The sequence below is a fragment of the Amblyomma maculatum genome, chromosome 3, assembly GCF_055883805.1.
Source record: "Amblyomma maculatum isolate TAMU_Amacu chromosome 3, ASM5588380v1, whole genome shotgun sequence".
In the NCBI taxonomy this organism is placed as follows: domain Eukaryota; kingdom Metazoa; phylum Arthropoda; class Arachnida; order Ixodida; family Ixodidae; genus Amblyomma; species Amblyomma maculatum.
The window spans coordinates 172,706,269-172,727,916 of record NC_139346.1 but is presented as its reverse complement, the minus strand read 5'-3'; the positions used below and the strand labels follow the sequence as shown (position 1 = coordinate 172,727,916).

General features: G+C 45.5%; 1 protein-coding gene across 2 annotated transcripts in view; it reads right to left on the bottom strand.

Annotated features, from left to right (window-relative positions):
- Positions 1–3,640: 3,640 nt before the first annotated feature.
- The window catches only part of LOC146196956 (putative monocarboxylate transporter 5), a 38,626-nt gene continuing 20,618 nt past the window's right edge, over positions 3,641–21,648 (bottom strand). The window contains exons 3-5 of one of the 2 annotated variants that reach the window (XM_084598676.1): positions 21,140–21,283; positions 19,792–20,808; positions 3,642–6,176 (exon numbers count right to left, since the gene is read on the bottom strand). In XM_084598676.1, coding sequence (XP_084454802.1) covers positions 5,968–6,176; positions 19,792–20,808; positions 21,140–21,283 — 1,370 coding nt within the window. In that variant the 3' untranslated portion in view covers positions 3,642–5,967. Of the gene's footprint in view, positions 6,177–19,791; positions 20,809–21,139; positions 21,284–21,648 lie in introns of both variants that reach the window. The other variant, XM_084598677.1, reaches the window with a different exon arrangement.

The window sequence follows — 21,648 nt, the reverse complement described above, 5'->3', positions numbered from 1 at the left end:
CTCTGCCGAACTTTTTTTATGACAGGCTGATAATTCCACAGCGAAGATTCCGCACTGCGCATGATCAAGCTGCGGACAGACACAATCACCGACACAACACCAATAACACCGGCGAGCCGAAACACTGCAGCAGAGTAGGAGCGTTGGATGATGTCGCCTACTATAGTGGTTTGCGCGCGAAATCTGGGAGGACCGGAAGCCCCGTGACCGGAAAGGGAAAACCAAAACGGCTGTGCGCATTGGTCGCGCGTAACAGACGCATCTGTGCTAGTCGTAAAAGTCGCGGGTCCTCCGACATTTACGCCGACGCTGGGTGCGGACGTTACGCATCTTACGCTCAATGCGACAGCAGTCTGAACAGACACATTACGTTTTTTGCGCTTTGTTACGCGGCTTTGTTTAAGTAGTAGCCCGCCAATGCACTTCACCGGCGCAAGAATTTACTTTTACATTCGCCCAAGGTGTTTTTAGTAGAGCTGCACTCCTGGCTTGATTTTCAATTTTTAACATTATTAATGCACACTACGGCGGCAGCAACGAGAGACGAAACCACCAGATCGCAGCCATGGCAATGTAGGTCGTCGATTTACTCGCATTGGACGGCGCGACGGAACGCCGACGCACCGTCGCCGTGCAGTATCACATGCGGCGAAAAACTGACGGCTGACGACGTCGGCACCCGAGTGGGAAAACACACGACCTGGTCCGCTTCAACAAAGCAATTTTCACACTAAATTACATTTCGAGAGTTCCCAAGGACGCGGGATCGAATCCCGGCCTCGGCAGCAGCTTTTCGATGCAGGCTAAAAGCAAGGCGCCCGTGTGCTGCGCGATGTCAGTGCACGTTAATGAACCCCAGGTGGTAAAACTTTCCGGAGTCCTCCACTACGGCGTCTGTCATAGCCTGAGTTGCTTTGGGACGTTAAACTCCACAAACCAACCAACCAACATTTCGAGAGCAACACACAAAATATGCAGTGTCTAAAATGGCGCCCGACAGTGCTTGTGTGCATGCATTCGAGTACGTTCGACGCCGCAGCAACAGCGTGTCTCTTTGCAGCAGGGTTTGAGCGAGTGTTGAACGGAACTTCGAAAAAGGTTCCAGTTCAGCTGCATTATCAAAGTAGGTTTGGTTTCTTGGGTTTAAAGTCCCAAAGCGATTCACGCTATGAGAGACGCCGTAGTGGAGGACTCCGAAAATTTAGACCCCCTGGGGTTCTTTAACGTGCACTGACATCGCACAGCACACGGGCGCCTTGCTTTTCGCCTCCATCGAAAAGCGGCCGCCGAGGCCGGGATTCGATCCTGCGTCCTTAGGAACAGTAGTCGAGCGCCGTATAACCACTGCGTCACCACGGCGGGGCATCATCAAAGTAGGCGACAATCGTAAAGCATACAGCACCTTATGACGCGACCTTACCAAAGTCGTGCCACCCGCTAGCGAGGCGGGCGACAGTGCTCTGGCCGTGCGCTGCTCCCTATTTTTCGCTAGGCCTATTTTGTTTCGCATCGGTGACACATGAAACAGCGCTGTGAAATTGTTTTGCGCTATAGTAGATGGTCTATGCATCAAGTTCCTAACTTTCAATCCATTCTTTAATAATATAAGCAAACTATGGTTAATTTTGGCTGAACTTTTAGCGAAGGTGGCGTGCCAACGGACCGGAGCAGCCAGGCTGCAACGGCGGAAGCTGGGTTTGAGCAGAAACTGCCCTGTATCGCAGCTGTCGGTTCTTTACCAGCCACCCTGTACGGCTCAGCGATCCACAAGAAGGATTAAGCTTTGACATTCGGCTTTTAATTTACGAGAATAAAATTTATCAGATTTTTATGAAATTTTTCGTATCGTCGGCGCGCACGACCCAAGAGTGGCTTTAAAGAGCTGCCGCCTGCAGCCGACTGGTGCGGCGGTGGTGCAGCATGTGCTGCCATCGCACGGTGGTCGAAAATATCGGACCCGGATTGATCGGCGGCGAACGGCCGCCTGGAGGCTGTTCGCAAAGTTTGCCGCGGGAAAATCGCTCCATGTGAGTCGGCCGTGTTTTCGCTTTGTTTGGCTAAGTTGCTTCGTGGGGTCAAAACCACATGACCTCACACGGATAATTCAAACTAAGTCCAGTATTGCGGCTCCATCGTGCGAGTCTCCCCCATGAGTATTTGAATATCGCCAGCCAAAACAGAGTGATTGAGCATATGACTGACCAATGAATGACCATAACCTTTTATAGTGAACCTGGGTTTTCGGGTTCAGTAGCCGAGCATCTTAACCACTGAGCCCCCGTGTCGGGTGCAGGGGTAGCTGTTAAACGTCCGCTATTGACGTGGCGGCTCCTAGGTGGCGCCACAAGCATGGTTTAACCTTGGGTGCCTCGATGCGCGCGCCCGGCAGAGGAGGGCGCGCGTATCGAGGCACCAAAGGTTAAACCCGCGGCCTCTGCTATCAAAAGCGCCGTTGCATAGGAGCTGATCGCGGATGCCAATGTCAAACATCCTCTATTTGATTTGGCGGCTCACAGATGGCGCCACATATGTAGCGCACCACGCCCATAGCTGCAGAAAGTTTGTGCAACACTGCTTTCTCATGGCATTAAGGCGAAAGCATTTATAGGCTCATGAGTGTGCGTCCGTCCGCAGAAAGTTTCACACTCAACCAGGTCAGTCAAATGAAGCCATCCCTCTCCAACAGTAACGCCTTCTTTAACCTTTAAGGAAAAACTTCGTTCACCACCGAGTATCGAACTCTACCCATCCGATCACCATACGAGCGCCTTAAACAACTACGCCACGCCGGGAACTTTCTTTTTTTTTTTTTTGTTTACTGCACAGGAAAACTCCCGAGGAAAAAAAAACTAAAACAGCTCATGCCTGAAATCACTTGCTTGCACATACGAGCTTCCCAAGAATCCAGCAATTCCCCCCATAAAAAAATGTCAAAACCTAGGGGAAGAACACACAATAAGAAACCATGCGCAAACTTAGACACACGACAGAGACGATAAGGAAACACCACAAGAGCTTATGGTGTTTCTTTCTCGTTTCTGTCTTGTGTCTGCTTGCGCGATTTTTTCATCAGCATCAACAAATCATAACGAACATAATAGTTCTTCCGAACGGGCAACAAAAACAAATACTACATGGTGTGATTTCGATGCACTTCTTTGTCCCAGGAAAACACAGCATCACGCATTGAATAAAACAGTGGTCAACGGTCTCTGGCGTGTTACACAGGCGGCAATTCACCTGTTGACGTGAATCCATAATTTAACGAGTAACGTTGATGTGTGCAATTTAAAAAAAGAACGTTTTTAAAGCAGACTGAATGCGCATGCCTTTAACATGATTTAAAGCGTGCTAAGGAACTACTTCTGGTATGGTTGCCGATACAAAAGTACGAGGAACAGACTCAGTAAGAACCTCGGTGATCTGCTTTTGGATAAGCTGTACAGGTAATCGAAAAAAAAAACATGCAGTGAGAAAACTGAAGTTATCCGCAGCCTCCTTAAGGAATCCCCAGAGAATCCCTTCATGCATATGTCCAGTTGGTGCGAACAGATAAGGCAAATGAGAATTAAGACACCTAATAAGCAAAGGTACTAAAAAAGGATAGCTTGCCAATTTCAAAAAAAAAAAACAACAACAACACGAAACTGTCTGGTGCACGAAGAAGTGAAAAAGACACAATTCGCCAAACTCTAATGGAGGAAACCGGTCATCACGACGAATGGGTTCCCCCTGAGAGCACCTTATGAAAGTTGCGAACATTCTGCGTATTGCCAGGTGGTGGTGGTAAAAACTTTAATTGCCAACAGATACAGGATCGGCGTCAACCTATCCGCCTACACGACGGCCTGGAGCCCTTGGACCCGGGCGGCGTGTTCGGCCAGTCGGATTACACCTAGCTGAGTCTCAGGGTGTGAGCTCAACAGTAGAGTCTGCCAAAATTATTTCGTTTTTGTCTGTTCATTTATATTTTTTTATTTCTGGACACGTCCATATCATATGTACCAGATCCGCCTTATCCTGACATAGTTTTCACCTGTCTGAGAATTGCTCCGGGTACCACTGACTTAAAGTAGCTGGATTCGGAAAAGTCCTTGTTTGTAAGCGCCTCTAAATGCTTTCTTGGATCTTATTTAGTGCCCTATCTGCCGGTGGGTATTCTAACCTGTTTAGTCGATAGTGCTCTGTAATCTCTTTGTAGCTGACTAGCCTCTCCCTGCTAAGAGTGTACTGAGGATCAGAGCCTACCCGGAAGGTGAGACCGCTGGCAAGCTTATGAGCTCCCTCATTTCCCTGAAGCCGAGAGTGGGCTGGTACCCGTATTAGCCGCATTATTCTATCATCCTGACATTGACAGTGACATTGCGTATTCCCAGTATCTTCTTTCTCTCACAGTGTAGAACTTGCAAGAGGTAGACAAACTTTGGAAACAAGGATGCTTTGGAGATATGCGTGTGAGCAAACACCGAAAGTTAACGGCCCATCCACACATTAGTTTGTCGCCTAATAGCTATAATTTCCGAATCCAATATGCTCCATGGTTGCGAACCTGATGCCGAGGAACCACTAGATAGCGTAGGGGTCACAAGACCACCTTATTCTCCCAAATATACTCAGCCTCGTACCTCACTGACCAACCGAAATCAAAACCAGAACTTGTCTGAATTAAGAGCCGCATCAAATACCGTGCAAAAATGTTCAGTTAAATGCAAAGTCTTGAGTACACTCTTTTTGTCCTGAAAAAAAGAAAAAACGCCACACCGGAGACGTGAATAACATATATTAGTTCTCCTTGTCTAGCGTTAATGCCGTCTCCATGACAACGTAGGGACGCAACGAAGACGCCTTCAGCACAGTATCCAAACGGTAGAGTCACTCGATAGTGACTCTACTAGGAGGCCCATGGTAAGCCATCTGCCGCCAGCTATGAAGACCAAGTGCCGTAACGAGTGCGCGCCATCACCTCCGAGGGGAGCTGCTCACCTCGAATCCGGCACGGGAAAAGCAGTGTGTGATCGGCGGGGTTCTGGCATATAAACACTACAGATAGAATCAGCACCAAAGCATTATTGCTCTTAAGAGGTGTTAAGTCCATCAAGATATTTTAAAATCCTAGCCACAATTCTCAGCTTTTGTGTGTGCGCGTTTGCGAGCAGAGGGAAAGGGGGCGAGCAATCTGCATGTGGCTGTACCGTAGATTGAAATGAAGCGTACCCACTGATGTGTATGTTATAATGATAGCAAATGCATTTTACTTTTCATTTACATTTTTATGTCGCCTTCTAGTGACAAAAAGAATGACTACAGTGATGGTCCGAATTATGTCTCTCAAACACTTTCTCGGTCTAAATTAGCACTTTTTCACTGTTTTTGTATCGCCACTCCTTAATTCCAACTGCAATCAACAGCACACAGGTCAGTCTCTGTTGTTATACGAAATAAAAAGAGAAATCAAAATAACAGGTTCGCAGATGAAAATGTTCCATGACGGAAGAGAAAGCGTGGTAATGTCCTCACTCTTAATGAGCGCTTCAATCACGCCAAGAAAAAAAAAAGACAGCGGGAAAGAGAATGAGTAGTTCAGTGGAGGACTGGGACTAGCTTCAACCAACTGCATTTCCACAATGTTCATGAAAATCACACAGCCCATATATGTATCTGCATTTCTTTTCCACAGAAATCCTATTACCACCTCCAGGGGGATTCGATCCCCCACCCATCGGCTTCGCAACCGAAGTCACTCTCCACCGTCCTTAGTGTTCGGCTGACGTATACTCGTAGCATAAAGATGCAGTTTTCAGTCACAGTTCGCCTATTTCGGAGAGATAATACAAAGTAACTTCGTGGTAGCACGTTTCAGGGCTCACTCCACGAAACTGCCACCATAAGTTAGTCACTCCGTGAAGCGACTGTCCCTGAGGCAGCGCGCATAGTCATTCTCACGACCCCACACAGGCACAAACGTCATCACGCTTCACTGAATTCACTCGTGGCGTTGAGGGGCACAGCAGTCTCCAGCTGGGTCAGTTCTGGCGAAGGCGCGTCTTTCGTGGACCTCTTGGACTGCCTCCAGGAGGCAATGGCTCGCGCCAGCCAGATGATGGCGAAGAAGGCGTTGACGGCAGCCAGTGTGTGGAAGAGACCGTCGTAATCCCCAATGGTGTCGCGGAAGTGACCTGGGGACAAAAGAAAACAACAAAGGTAATATCATTATTCTTGCACACTGCGTCGCAAACAATGGGGACACAATTTAAACTGAGGCATCACTGGCATGGATCCATGCAGTCAACTGTAACTTAGAGGTAGACAGAACAACGCGATTCGCGATTCGCTGCTGTGACCCACTTCCGCGTGGTGCCATTGTGCGTTTGAAGGTCTTCTCGACAGCGTCAGATGACGCCGCATGCTAGGCAGTAGTTGCAGCGGTGTCCACGCCTGCAGTGCAAAGACCACTCAAGGAAATAGCGCTGATGCTGTGAGGTAGAAGTTCATGAAAGCGGATCATAGATCGTGCCGATGCCCTGCCGCGGTGGCTCAGTAGTTAGGGCTTTTAATGCTGAAAGCGGGATCAAATTCCGGACCCGGCGAGTTTTTCGATAGAGGCTAACAGAAAGGCGTCCGTGTATTGTACGATGTTATTGCACGTTAAAGAACCTCAGGTAGTAGAAATTTACCGAGCTCTCTACTACGACCCTTGTAGCATATGACGTTAAACCCCATAACGTATCGCGCTATGCTATAACATTATACTCAATCACAGCCATTACTATGACCGAATTGCTAACATTTATCACAGAAGCGTCATTACTGTATTGTTGTAAGGTCTGTAACTAATTTTTCATTATAGTCTTTCGTCGTTATAGCGGGCGTTTATTCATAGCCAGATTTCATTATCGCCTCGAGGCTTCACACAGACTACGACGACATCGCTGGACAGTTTTCGCGTTCGTAAAACTTCTTCTGATATGGCATTAATATTTACGGTCTGCGGGAGATGCTTCCGAACCGTAGGTTTGTATCGGCAGCATCCCATTTGCCTAGGAGACGAGAGTCCTCATCAGCCTTCAGAAGCTGAGACCTTCAGTGAATTTCCAGCATATATTCATGTTTTAAATAAACATGCACGTGGCCGCCTAGAAATGAGCGCGGTTTTTTCAGACTCTGGCTTGGATCAATAGCGAAAATGAATCGACATGGGATGGCTGTCTGATGGCGCACTTCGAACCCTTGACCTGATTGTAAATGTGCAACCATGGCAACGAAACCTGCAATGCAATATTGACGGCCAGTGGAGTTTGCTCTCGCACGTTTGACTGTTGTGTACGTGTGCTCATACGGATCCCCTATCTCTGCCTTCACTTCGCGGTTATTCACACCGATTTTTTTCTGGTTTTTCCTCTCCTTTGCCCCAGCGAAAACATCTGTGGAGCACATCGACAGCAGGCTACCAACTAAGCTGTGGTTTCCTGCCATTAAATGTCTCTCGCCTGTCCACGTCTGGCAATCAAAGACAGCTAATATCAATGCATTTCGCAGTAGGTTTCGAATATTTTCGCTAAGCACAATGTTCCTTATAAAAAGAAGGAAAATAAAACTTCACTATGAATCTCTCCTTCACTGACATGGCTGCGGCATACGCCACACTTCGCACGCCTTCACGGTTAGCGTGTTTTGTATTAAAAAATGATGCACGCCTTAGCAAGGCTGCGAGGGAAGGTGTGAAATAATTGAACTTCCACATTTAAAGCCCAGGTAGAAAAACGTTAGCTGTGTATATGAACGCCGCTATCAGCATAAGGACAGTGCGATCGCAATGTCCTTTAAAACAACAGGTCTTAAATGCCCGCTGCCTAGGGTTTGCGTCGTAGCAGAAGTGTGTAAGGGGAGGGGGGTGGGGTGTTACCCTGAAAGGAGGGAGACATACAAAGAGGGTGCTTTTCCGGAGTGCAATTACTCTGTAATAAAGGAAAAGCGCACTGTACTGTGGCATGATTGCTTCGTGCAACCCTAACTCGCTGCTCCAGTTATTCACTACGTAGAACTAGGCATACATCGAAAGGGTCAACGAGAGCGTGAACCGCAGCTGTATGTTTGAATGGGACCTGCCCAGCTGCTAGCCCGCAATCATACCACTCATTTCAGTTTATAATCTGTAAGGAAGAGTCAAAGCGAGGACGTTGTGTGCTGGTTAAACACGTACGCTCCTCGTGCGTGTTAGAAAACTGTGGAACGACTGCAGAGAGGCTCAGTTCATTGAGTTTTGATATACCAAAGCGCGTGCACACGGATACCTAGTCGGCCTAAAATACACATCTTTTACGACACACTGCAAGATTGTATTTTTTTTTTTCGCGTGTACCTTTAACGTGCTAAAGGAGACGCTGTGGGCTAAAATGTAAACAGTAGGGCATTAGACTACATTTAGAGCTTTAAATTTCGCTAAAATATCGATAAGCACTTCCGAAAGTCGTTTCCATTAAATGCCGCTAGTGCCTAGAATTGAAGCAGCAGCTTCACGCACAACCGTAGAATGGCATATGTCCTCTGAGCCACCACGGTGGGTCGGCAAAAATGCATATTGCTCTTGATAATGATGGTGGCGATGTTGTTGTTAAAATAAAGATAGCCGCTCTCCTTGCTCCTGGCTCCGGCGTGGCAAATAATGCCTTATACGGCAGCCACAGTTGATCACATGAAATGCGAATAAACAAATGAAATGCGAATAAGCAAGGCCGAATTATTCCAGGGTTCAAAGGGTTCAAATGAACCGGGCCCTGCATTCTTAGGGGCCCCTAAAGTTGAAAAAAAATTGCGGATTCTAGGTTTAGTCCAAAAAATGCTCATAATCTTCCTGATTTCCTACGATTGAAGTTACAGCTTATGTATTGCAATGCCCAATGTCTGAAAATCTTTTTGTCGCATCGTACGCTTAATCACAAGGCCAGCCTTATATTAAGCCAGTCAAAGTACAGAACTTCTTACTTGTCCAAATAGATGAAGATATCCAAATGGATTTCGCTGAATATAAGTGGTTTCACTTAATTTTATCTGGTCTCTGATGGTGCGAAACTGGCATTAACTGGTTCCAGATGCATATCAGCTAGAATTCAGCTGGTCCCAGCTAGGGTCAAGTAGAATCAATGATTTCTAGCTAGCTTTCAATTGGGAGTCAGCTCGTACCATCTGGCATACCAGCTGACCTCTGTCAATATTGCTGTTGAGTTCGGTTGTGTGCTTTAATAAAAATCTGAGAGGATGCAGTGAAAGCAGTTGCAAAGACAGTAAATTATTAGTAAGAGATTATGACTGCCCATAGCTGACAACCATGTCAGCAGTTTGTCACTGCTAATAAAGACTCAGATGCTCAGGCAGATTAAAGTTTGAGATCTCATCAAGAAACTCTCCCAGTGAAAGGCTCGAAAACGCTTATAGAAACGTATAAATACCTTTCTTTACTTGGTTCAATGTGGAGTAAAAAAAGCGGACATATTATACAAAAACACGCCCCATTTAAAGTTAAATTCTTGTAAAATATTTAAACTTATATTTCCTTGATTGTGCAAACATGGTGTTTCTGTAACATATTAGGAGGACAGTTTTTGCGTTGTATACGTGACAGTACGGCTGAAGTGTTCGCCGAAGTAGAGGGCATGTACGCGAAGGAGGATCCGAATAGGGAGCCGGCAAATAGAAGCCATTAACACTGTCCTATATATGATGATATACTGAAAGGTGGAGCTTAAGTATCCACCCGGTCTGTTTCTTCTCACCCTCGTTTAAGGAGGAGGTAGCTTCTCGGTGGAACGAACTCCATAAGCTATCTCGTAAATTGTAAAATTATTCTGTAGATTGCAAGCAGAAAAAAATTGCAGGGGTTCAACGCTGCTGAGCCGAATGTGCAGCGCAAACTTTGTGGGCGACTGAGTATTCTAGTACACTGTATCTCAGTGGCGGGACACCTGTGGACCGGCGCAGCTTGTTGCCATTGTTACGACTCATGCGCAGTTTTGTCAAAACTCTCTTCCACTAGCCTAGTATAACTTTAACTACAAAGGTGTGTTATGCATGCTTAAGTGTTTTTAAAAGTAATATTTTCTGCAAAACAAACACTGTTTCTTTAAATGTGAACAATCTGCATAAACTTATATACATCTAGATTATTTGAGCATGTTAAAACATTAATTTCTTGCCAGTTCAGTAATGATGCCAACATGCATTATGACAGCGTTTGGAGTAATAAACATTATTTGCTGTACTTCAAGTCAGCATAAAGGACATAATATCGCAGTTTCTGTGATGTACTGCCTTAGGCGAGCTTCAAGTCGGCCTGCTGGTTAATTCTCAAAGCTATTAGATGATTGGCAGTTTATTTACAGTAACGATTTGCGAACAGGTTATGCACAAGAACGACCTCTCTCTCATATATAGCCAATCGTCCTGCGCTAGGTATAATTAGCCAAGAAAATAACCGCTCTAGATAATTATTTTTTCACGAATGCGCATTCTGATTTTTGAGGAAGAATGTTGTGCGTCCTACTTTTTCAGCAGCTTAATCTAGAGTCCAGTCTGCGTGCTCTGCGAGAAAATATATGCTCAGGTGATGTTCATAAACAGTCAGCAGGTTCTTCGAGTGAATACGGCGTGTACTCTGTACAAATTCTAAGATGCGTCAAGTTTCAAACATGACAACAGGGGGCGGGGTAGGGTGGTGGGAAATTATAAGGGCCCTCTTAATGATTTTGAATAGGGCCCTCGTCACTGTTAATCCGGCCCTGCGAATACGAGACACGAAGTACCAACCGAGGAACATAGGCTAAGGAATATAGCAGTGGTCAAACTTCGTTAAACCAGTTTTGAGGAGCAATAGCTCTGTATTGCTTAGGTTTACTAATAATACGTGTTCCGCTGATGCCATCGCGTGCCTATCACATGATGTCTGACGTTATTGAGAACCAATCACCTTTCAAGGTCAAAGGTCATTAGTTTTCGTCAAATGGCCACTTATTCTTGCGGTCATGCACTAGCTTACCATAACAAACCCGCCGGGTGATATTTGTCCCTAGACATGCTACCTCAGTTTGACCTTTGCTCAGTTTTAAGGACACCCGGACGGAATCAAGCGGCCTCGGATTAGTAAGTGGCGCACTAAAGCTATCGCACTAATATATTAACGCGTGGACAACAAATACAAGCAAGACGAATCAAAATTTCTGAAACAGAGTCTCCGCGCCTTCTAAATTTAAATAATTTGCACTAATACAGCGCTTGCCTCGACTAAAGAGTCGTACTTTTGCCGTTCGCGTTTGAATCCCTGTGTTTGCGTTCTGCTTTGCTTATTTCTCTCCTTACGTAATGGGCCGCCTAACTCGTCTCACAAGCTGGTACTGCAGTAAACCTCCTCAGAAGCAGCTGCCGATTCGACACCGTGTAAAGAGTGAGGAGGATGGCGGCGACAAACAGCTAGGGACCATAAAATAGGCACTTCAAGGTGAATTATCTGCTTTTGCCAACGCTATACGGGCTGCACGGGGAGGTTTATGCGCCGCAGCGTTATATGGCGGTCGATCTATAGCCTGGAAACACGTCCGCTCAATAGATAGCGATCGCCGTTCGTAAAGGTTAGCGTCGAACAACAGGCCTTGGGAAAGTCACCGCGGAAAGCAGCTTTATTGGGCGTAGAGACTACTGCTGCGCAATTATCGCTACAAGCCGCTCGCCCCAGTGTGCTGAAGGAATTCGGGCAGGAAGCCTCTTGGCTCTGACTTTCTCCTCCTCTTTCAAGCGTCGACGTGGGAGCAGGAGTCGTATATAACGAGCGGCGATTCACACCCTCCTTATCCGCGCCACAACATGCAGTTAGGCGGGCAAGTAATGTCATAGATTAGCTCCACGCGTGCAGGTCAGGTAGCGTGTCCGGCGGCGAGGCACGCAAGATCAATGGCACGAACAAGGCCAGATCTCTATTGAAAAGTCGCGCCGATGTTCACGAAGGAAACTTCTGAAAGTGGTGCTACTCAGGCGGGCGTCTTTTGTTCTGTGTACCGCAGAATAAGGTCATAGACACTGGTACAACACGAATATAGCTAAATGTGAAAACAGTATAGGCTTTGTGACGGCAAGGAAACAAGTGAAGGGCCCGCCGTCGTAGTGCAGTGGTTAGGGCGATCGGCGACTGTGCTCAACGGTGCGGGATAGAATCTCAATCGCGGCAGCCACTTTTCGATGAAAGCCAAAAAGCAAGGCGCCCGTGTGCTGTGCGATGTCAGTGCACGTTAAAGAACCACAGGTGATCGAAATTTACGGAGCCCTCCACTACGGCGTCTCTCTCATAGCCTGAGTTGCTTTTGGACGTTAAACCCCATAAACCGAAACAAGCGAAACATATACAGGCTCACCGGCTAAGTGATCCCAGCTATAAACACGCACTTCTCCCGAACGAGTAGTGTTCGGCCAACGTAATTTTCATCGATATTGTGCTATGCTCGCTGAAAACATGAAGCAGTACCTAAACAGAACAAAGCGCGTGTATGCATACACGTGGCGGGTGGGCGTAGTACTAAGCCGGCAAGATTTTATCGAACTCCTATCTATAAAAGATAAGTCAATTACCGTGAACGCAGATTAAGATCGACGAGCATCAGGAAAGGGTTCATTCCACACTATCTGTATTTTGATGCTGCGAGATAAATGTGTCCTGCTCTAAACAAGACAGCAGATCAGGTTATATAAACGCAAATGGACCACGTGTTTGCTCTTATGATTGTGCCATATTACCTCATCTTGGACAACAAATAAAATACAATATAAGCAATTGCAACAGGGTTAAGCAAATTGGCTATATCAATACCATTGCAAATGAGTTCAAGGTGTCAAGGCATGCTAAAAATAAAAAAAGGAGGGGGGGGGGGGGCACAACATACAACATAAAGCTAAAATAATCTCATTACAAACCAAGAGGAAGCCCCGCACAGCTTTAAATTGGGGACGTCAGTTAATTAATCTAAACGTTCCGAAAGGCATGAACGGGGGAAAAAGAAAGTAAATCGCCGCTACAATAAGAAGAATTAGACGAAAGTGAAAGTCAAACTGGACACAAAAGCAGAAGCGCAGCTTGTTCGTTCAAGAAATGCTATTAAATCAAAAAGAAAGAAAGAAAGAAAGAAAGAAAGAAAGAAAGAAAGAAAGAAAGAAAGAAAGAAAGAGAACAGATGTTCAGCGGGCCCAATGTTCGCGGAGGAAGCACTCGCTGCACAATGTCTGCAGTCGAATACAACTCAAGAATAGAAGCATCAAATTCACCTACGTTTTACGTACGCACATCGGCACATTGCGTGCGAACAGGGATTTGAATGTGGCCACTATTTCGAGCCTACTATAGTTTGCCGATGTTTCTGTTGCGAGCGTATCGAAATAAGTGGAATTCCCTTGTAGCTTATTGCTAGCCTTTACGTTTGCCGCTTGATATTATTACCCTCAATACCAGCAGGTATGCGAGGCCAAATTTTTATGCCTTCCATGCATACGGCAGAGCAAGAGTGTTAAAGGTAAACACCTAGAACTTTAATAAACGCATTATTGCTTATCGAATTGATATATTTAGAAAACAAGTAACACCAGTTGATAAGCGAACAGGGACGGCATTGCATATATATGTCTGCGCTGTTTGACGTCCCTGGGCACATTTCAGCATATGTTTCCTAAGTTAAATTTATGTTTCGACAAGTACACCTGGGCCAGACGAAGACAAGTCCACTTGTCGAAACGTTGGCTCGGCTTACGAATTGAGGCTCCCCCTCAACCCTTGTCCAGTGCTCTTTCCTATACTGTGTAGCCATCTTCTCTATCTCGTTCTACACTAATTTCAGTTTAGCGTTATAACTTTTCCGCTGTCAGAGAGGGATCGAATGCTGGTCCCGTTTTGATATGCGTCTCTTTAAACAAGTGCCCCACGCTTGGGCGCTAGGAAGGTTTCATCATTGCGCCAAGTGTAGAATTTTGCTTCTCTGTATAAATTCCCAGTGCAGTTGTAAAAATGTACGGGAATACTTATTTGTAAGCCTCCCTTCCGGCTGCGGTGGTTGATAGAGCGGAAACACGTAAAAGAACGTGAATGACACTGCGTGGCGTCCTTGCGATAGAGAGAGCAGATGACGTTGAGCTGGGGTAAACGGAAGCGAGCTCGGAACAAGGTTTCAGATTGATAGCACGAGGGTGTTGAGCTCCTAAGTCATTTCAAGCCATGCTTTCTTGTTCATAGTTCGCTCAGCAGCCGGGACAATATTCACTTCATAGAGGCGATTCCCGAGGGCTCCATAAATGCAAAGCATTCATGCATCTCTAAGGCATGTCAAACCCATAGCGATTTAGTTGTTTTTTTTTTTAAAGAGCGTTGTTTCTTAATTCCTGCTGGCGCACTGCCATATCAGTTCCAGTGTGTGGCGCTGGGCTAGTTATATAGTGCGTCTTGGTTGGTTGGTTTGTGGGGTTTAACGTCCCAAAGCAACTCAGGCTATGAGAGACGCCGTAGTGGAGGACTCCGGAAATTTCGACCACCTGGGGTTCTTTAACGTGCACTGACATCGCACAGCACACGGGCGCCTTGCTTTTCGCCTCCATCAAAAAGATGCCGCCGAGGCCGGGATTCGATCCCGCGTCCTTGGGAACAGTAGTCGAGCGCCGTAACCACTGCGCCACCCCAGCGGGGTATATAGTGCGTCTTCTTTCTAAAGAAAAAAAAACAAACAAAGAGAGCATCGAGCTGTTCTCTTTACAGCCTCAACTGCGTTGTATCCTTATTACCTTCGTTAATCCCTCTATAGCTGCTATCCACGCTGCACGATGCTCAGAAGTCTTTTTCTGTTCCGATGGTTGCACAAACGTACCGGTGACAAGAAAGATAAGACTTGCTTGAATCTCGGCATAGTACTTGGTCCGCATGGTTTACATCCTTTTTTCCAAATTAAATGACCCCCCCCCCCCTCCACACACACCAGCTTTCCCGTATTTTCCTCATGTTGCTTGTCGACCGATTTTTATGAAATGGATGAAACGGATCATTTTCGTGAACATTCGCTACACGTGGTCAAATCACTCAGTGTAAGAGCGCCCTAACCTTGCTATGTTACAACTCCATCAGTACCGCAATGCTATATCAAACTGTTCATTTAGTGAATCGGCACTATGATAAAAAAGGTGATAAGCGGCGGTTTATCTTGACGACGCACGTTTATACATAAAGAAGGTAAGTTTTTTTGTTAAGTTTAGCTTTTACACTTCTTGCCATGTTTAGCGGGTTATTTAACGGGTGCTCTTGGCTTTTATTTCGATGAAGAAGACTTAATTATAGTATTTAGTGCAACGTCGTCACAGGACATTAAGACGATGAAAATGGCATCCAAAGCGCACTGGGAAACACTGACAAAGCCAACCTTCTACTGAGGTGGCGCAGTGGTCTAACGCAGTGGGCAGTGAAACTAATTTCTCTGCTTCGCCCTGATTTCGAAACTCAGTAGAAATATATTTGCACGAAATGCTACAAGCCCCTCAGTGAAATTTAGGTGACGTCGATACAAACGCAAACGCCAAAATCCGGGCACCGATTCCCCGTCATACGGGAACCGAAACGGGAACATCTGGGCACCGAACGCAATTTAAACCAGATTAATTCTTCACTCTAAGAGGCTTCCGCAGCCTCCCCAAAGATGTCGATATAGTGCCACACACTTGAGCACGCAGAACACCACCCGGCGCGTCGCCGGCAGTCGATTCGAAGCGCTTTCGTACATCTGATATCAAGTCTGTCTCTGCGTTGCGGCGCCAGTTCATGGCGTTTTTATCTTTAGCAGACGGTTTTATGCGCTCTCAGGGATCACACTAATACCCTGCTTATCCCACATTCTTGTGAGGCCTGCGTATCATCGTGGTCACGTACAATGCTGCATCGTTCTGCTTTTAAATGCCGCCACCATCAAAGGTGCTGAGCCCAGCAATTGAGCAATGATGAAAGGCGAGATAGGAAGCGTCTCTGGGAAGTGACGCTTTGCGAGTTATACGCCGGGACATGCAGGGGACTGCTCGTCCCTGCCAATAACGTGCTATGTCCATAAACATTTCATGCTTACATTACCCCCGATTACAAGAGAGGCAGTTTTTCTTTTTTTTATATATACAGCGGTTGCCCTAAACAGCCTTCACAGCCACACTCGGCGAAACCCAAGAATGCGGGCTGTAATGTCTTCGCATTAAAACATCAAAATCTGGCACTTTCTTTTCTGACTTCGACTGTGTACATGCCTCAGATACACGATGGATTAGTGTGCAGCCCGCCCGTGCCAGTATAGCTTCACAGTTTACCGGCAAGGCCGCTTCCCCCTTAACTTAAGTGAACTACATTTCTACGTGACATAAGTTCGGAGCAGAGCTTCTTGCGCGAAAGATATTTTACCGGCACGCTTCCGGCTATAAATTCGCAATAAGAGTTCGTTGTGAAGAGGCGTGGTAGGTTCTACAGTGCACTGCGGTAAAAGCACGTATTCTGCATCATCTATTTCCGTTTATACAATTCTTGCGGGTCTACTTGTATCGAAGAAAGGCTCGGGCACATTTCTAAATTCCGCCGACAGTTTGGTCAGAAACTGCGTGCAGTCGCATTTCTTAGATGAAGAACTGGGGTCAAAGGCTGCATATTGAAGAAGGTGAAATACAAAAGATAGTCTTGCGCTGTACGATGTCTGTGCACATTAAGACCCCGAAGTTGTCGAAATTAATCAGTAGCCCTCCATCACAGCAACTCTTTCTCTTACATTCTTCTCCTTCCTCTTCCTCGCTGCTCTCATGGCGCGGTTTGAGTGAGCATCGAGATGTCAGACAGTCACCGAGCCTTAGTTTTCCATACATTGAATTATTATTGTTATTACCCAATCGGAAAAAAACTACAGAAAATTTTCTGATGTTACGACAGGGTTTCTGTCACGGTTTTTGACGAGAAACCTGTTGTGACAACAGAACATCCTGTAGTAACATCAGAAATTTCTGTAGTTACAACTGAAAAGTGCTACAGAACTACAGACAACAGAAATATACTACAGAAAAACTACAGAACTACAGAAAAGTACTACAGAACTACAGAAAAATCTGATGGTTACGACAGAACTACAAGATATTTTGTCTTATTTTTGACACAGTTCTTAAGTTTTTTTTCGACTGGGTATTATTATTATTATTATTATTATTATTATTATTATTATTATTATTATTATTATTATTATTATTATTATTATTATTATTATTATTATTATTATTATTATTATTATTATTATTATTATTATTATTATTACTGCTGCTGCTACTACTAATGTGCACAGGAGAGAGACTATACCTAACAAGAGCACATATATGACCTTCCAATTATCACACAAACACTGCAAGGAGCACCAGCGGCCCTTATTGTGTCCATTTTTTTGTAAAACTACAGAAAGACCCAAGAAGACGAGGACCGTTCGCCGTGCGTCTCAAGCCTCTGACACTTGCCATCTACCACACTTGATACCCAAAGGAACAACCTATTCTCTTCCCACTATAGCTGGAAGGGACGACAGACTAGGGCGATGCAATTATCAAACATTTTTGCCTCAAGAACAGAGCAGCCGTAAACATCTCCCATGTATAATGTTTCGTTACGATGTCACCAATCATTGAGTCAGAATAGAGCGGCCGAATATTCGCATTGATAACGCAGAGCGTGTTCCTTGCAGCTTTGTGCGCTATACATCGGACACAAGGAGTAATTGCTGAAGACGGCTGAAGCAAATATTATAAGGATCGAGACTGCGTTCATAATCTTCACAAATAAATTGTACTTCACCTCTCATCGACCAGCATATAGGCAAACTCGAAAAGCTGCCGTCATGCGTAACAGAAGTGTATGTGAGGCACTAGTGCCGGATGATTCAGAATGGAAACGAACTCAACATCCGCTTCTGTTAGGCACGGCAACAGCTGTATGCGTGTTAACTGAGATGCTGGCCAAACGGAAAGCTAGTTAGTTTAGTGGGGTTTAATGGCACATAGACTACTAAGGCTATCATAAGCCAAGCGTGAGGTTTAGTTTGTTATGAGTGTGATGAGTCTGAAAAGTTGGTTAAAAAATCTATAACTCCTTTAAAAACCTTGCTTCTTTTAGGAATGAAACAACACAAACGAAAAGTGAAGTGCAAATCATTTGCCAATGTTTACAAAACAGGTACCGAGTAGTGCATGCGTGTTCTGTGAAATAACACCAATCAAAACAAAAAGCAAAATAAAGAACGACGTTGGCTTGGGAGGCTGCAAAGGCTGCAAAATGCGTTCCGTGCAAAGCTCGAGATGAATGCCTAAGGAGCGGCTCAATGAAGGAAAAAGTCGGAAAGCGCGCCTGTTTTGCGAGCGAGGTAGTTTTCACAACTCACACCTGCAAGAGCTCAGCTCTGAGTTTGTAATCTTGTTTTCGAAGACTATGAAAAACCTCAAACCGGAGTTTCTTAATTCGCCTTACCCAATCGCAGTGTAAAGAATAGCAAAATTTTGTGTGAGCCGCTTCACCCTCCATATCTCATTTCTTATTGGGCCTTAAGCGCCAACAAGGCTCGTGCTTTTACTTGATGAGCTTTAACACTTCGCCAAGTGCACAGAATGTCCGAAAGTTAATCTGCTTCCTAGTATGCATACGCACGTTTATTATTATTATTATTATTATTATTATTATTATTATTATTATTATTATTATTATTATTATTATTATTATTATTATTATTATTATTATTATTATTATTATTAATATTATAAGAACCTAATAGGAAAGAGGCAGTTCAGTTATTAACAAAGCGAAACAGCTTGGAAAATTATTTCATAGTGGACCCTGCATCTGTATCATCGTGATCGGAAAATAGATAAAAAGTTGATAAAAATAGTCGAAGGACAGAGGAAAGAAAGAAAGAAAGAAAGAAAGAAAGAAAGAAAGAAAGAAAGAAAGAAAGAAAGAAAGAAAGAAAGAAAGAAAGAAAGAAAGAAAGAAAGAAAGAAAGAAAGAAAGAGAACAGATGTTCAGCGGGCCCAAGGTTCGCGGAGGAAGCACTCGCTGCACAATGTCTGCAGTCGAATACAACTCAAGAATAGAAGCATCAAATTCACCTAAAAGGCTCGGCAGCTGAAAGCGTCGACCGATTTTCATGACTCCGCAGTTAAACCGATAAAGCTGTTGTGATCCCCCTTCCATCTGCCACATCCACCACGGCTGGCATTATCCCAGCTTAATCGAATTAAGCACGGCTTCGTGAAAATCTGTCGATGCCAAAGGGCGTCCTTTGAGGGACCTCTGTCGCTTTTTTTATCTTTAGTTGTATCCAACTATACATACAGAAAGAGAACAGGCGAAGTTACTATCCAACTACGTACTTTAAAGGAAATAATCCACCCCAGACAAATTAATGGCCCAAATGTCCATGGTGAAAGGAGACACCGCAAACGTGATACTTTCCTGTTTCCATAGCAGAAACCAGTGAGTAGTAATTTACTATGAAAGCATGATAGTGTTCCTCATTGAGGCCTCGCGGAAACCCACTCCTCCCTAATTTTTCGACTTCCACTTTTGTTGTCTATTCACATGAAGGCGTCAGTAAGGTGAGGAACAGAAGATCACCGCTACCAGCAGTAGCAGTATGACAGTACACTCCCAGCGATCGCTCAATTTTTTTGTGCGCTGTTTCTCCAGCAAAGCCCAGCATCAACGCAAGCGGTAGACACAAATTTTCTTACCTACGACGGGGGGCCTTGTCAGGATGACAAGACCGGTGATAAACATGGCTCCTCCGAACATTATGGCGAGCGACTCCTTCTTGAAGTCATGCTGAAGCAATGGTGAGATGATGCCTATGTTGATGCCTGTGCCGCAGCCGAAGAGCAGCGACGAAAAGATAAGCGACACGAGCGACGTAGACTGAATTATTGCCTGGGCACCCGCAACACTGATCACAAATCCCAGAAACTTCGAACACTCGATGGGCAAGTACTTGCGATCAACCACCCAACCACTGAGCACGCGGAAAGCCAGGTCAGACGTGGAGTACGCGTGCAAGAGGTAGACAGCGCTCTCGACACTAAGTCCCTTGTCGACAGCCATGTCGGCATAGACCATGAAGTACGTCGACATGGTGTACACTTCGAAAGAGTACGAGAAGCTGTCCACGTAGAACTGCCAGCTAAGTAGAGCTCTGGCAGTGTTCTTCCAGAGCATTTTGGATTTGTCCCGGATCCCCTTGAGCCCCCGAGGCATATCCCGGATGGCAAAGCCGTCGCAGCTTGACGAGATGACCTTATCGTTGACCTTAAGGTCATTGTGAATAACCACAGGCGAGGAAACGTCCGGTGACCTGCGCTCCAACATCTCTGCTGTTTCGGGAGCTTCTTCTGCTTCTTGAATCTGACGTTTAGCCACTCCATCGCCGTAGGCCTCCGCCTTCTTCAGACCGGCGCTCTTACTGTCGGCAGAAGCTGCACTGCTCGGAAGCGCAGGTAGTTCCTTGGCCTTCAGGGCCCAAGGCGGCGTCTTGATGACGATGCAGGCTGGCAGGGCATTGAGACAGAGCGCGCCGATCAGGAGGAAGAGCTCAGGCGTTCCGTACTGAACGCGAAAGTAGTTCGCCAGCTGCGGTATGAAGTATACGTTGTAGCACTGCGAGGACCACACGATGCTGGTGGCCGTGGCACGCCATTTCTTGAAGTAGAGTGAAGGCAGCACGTTGACGACGACGAAGATACCCGACGTCGCCCCGCCTGCGGAGGACCGAAAATAACAGTCCCATATAGAACGGCACAGCCACAAAAGAAAGCCGATGTAATGTTCGTTGTAGTCGAAAGAGGGAAGCATGAATTAATACATTTTGATTTAGAAAGCAGTCTGTGTGATTAACATAAACCATCACTCAACTCCCTATCAAAAGCATTTGTTGGGCGAGTTGGTGTTTTTGATGATCCATAACTATACAGCGCAAACTACAGGACAGAGATGAAGGAGGGACACCTTATTTTAGTTTTCGCTGAAGCAAGAGAAATCTGCGGTGGTAACCAAATAGCTCAGTTGCGTCCATTAGAAGGGCGAGCGTACCGTGTATGACGCCGAAGAAGAAATTGATGAAGTCGATGTTTGGCGCGAAGTAGCATATCATCATGGAGGTCGACGTAAGCAGCACGCTCCCCAGAGCCACTGCCTCGAAAGAGCAGAGCTCGCACAGGTAGCCTCCGACAAGTGCTGCGAATGGGAATGGGGATAGAATTAAGCAAGCGCTTCGGTAGCTGGTGTCGTTTTAGCTACAATTCAATTAAGCTCAGGAAGGGGTGCTATAGAAAGCACGTGGATATAAAAAAAAAAAAACAGAGCTCTCACAACAGATTTGTAAGCATTTGTCTGTGATTCTATGACTCATACAACGTTGCCTCCAAAACCATAACCAAACAAAATGTGGGCTCGGTTCGAGCTAATATATATAGAACACCTTCCGTTCCTATTGCCTGTTTCCTTCGTAAGTAATAGTTTTTAGACATCATCTTCGACATTTCTTAGCACGCATTGATTGTGTCCTGTGGTATGACATCAGTTTATTTCATCTATATATT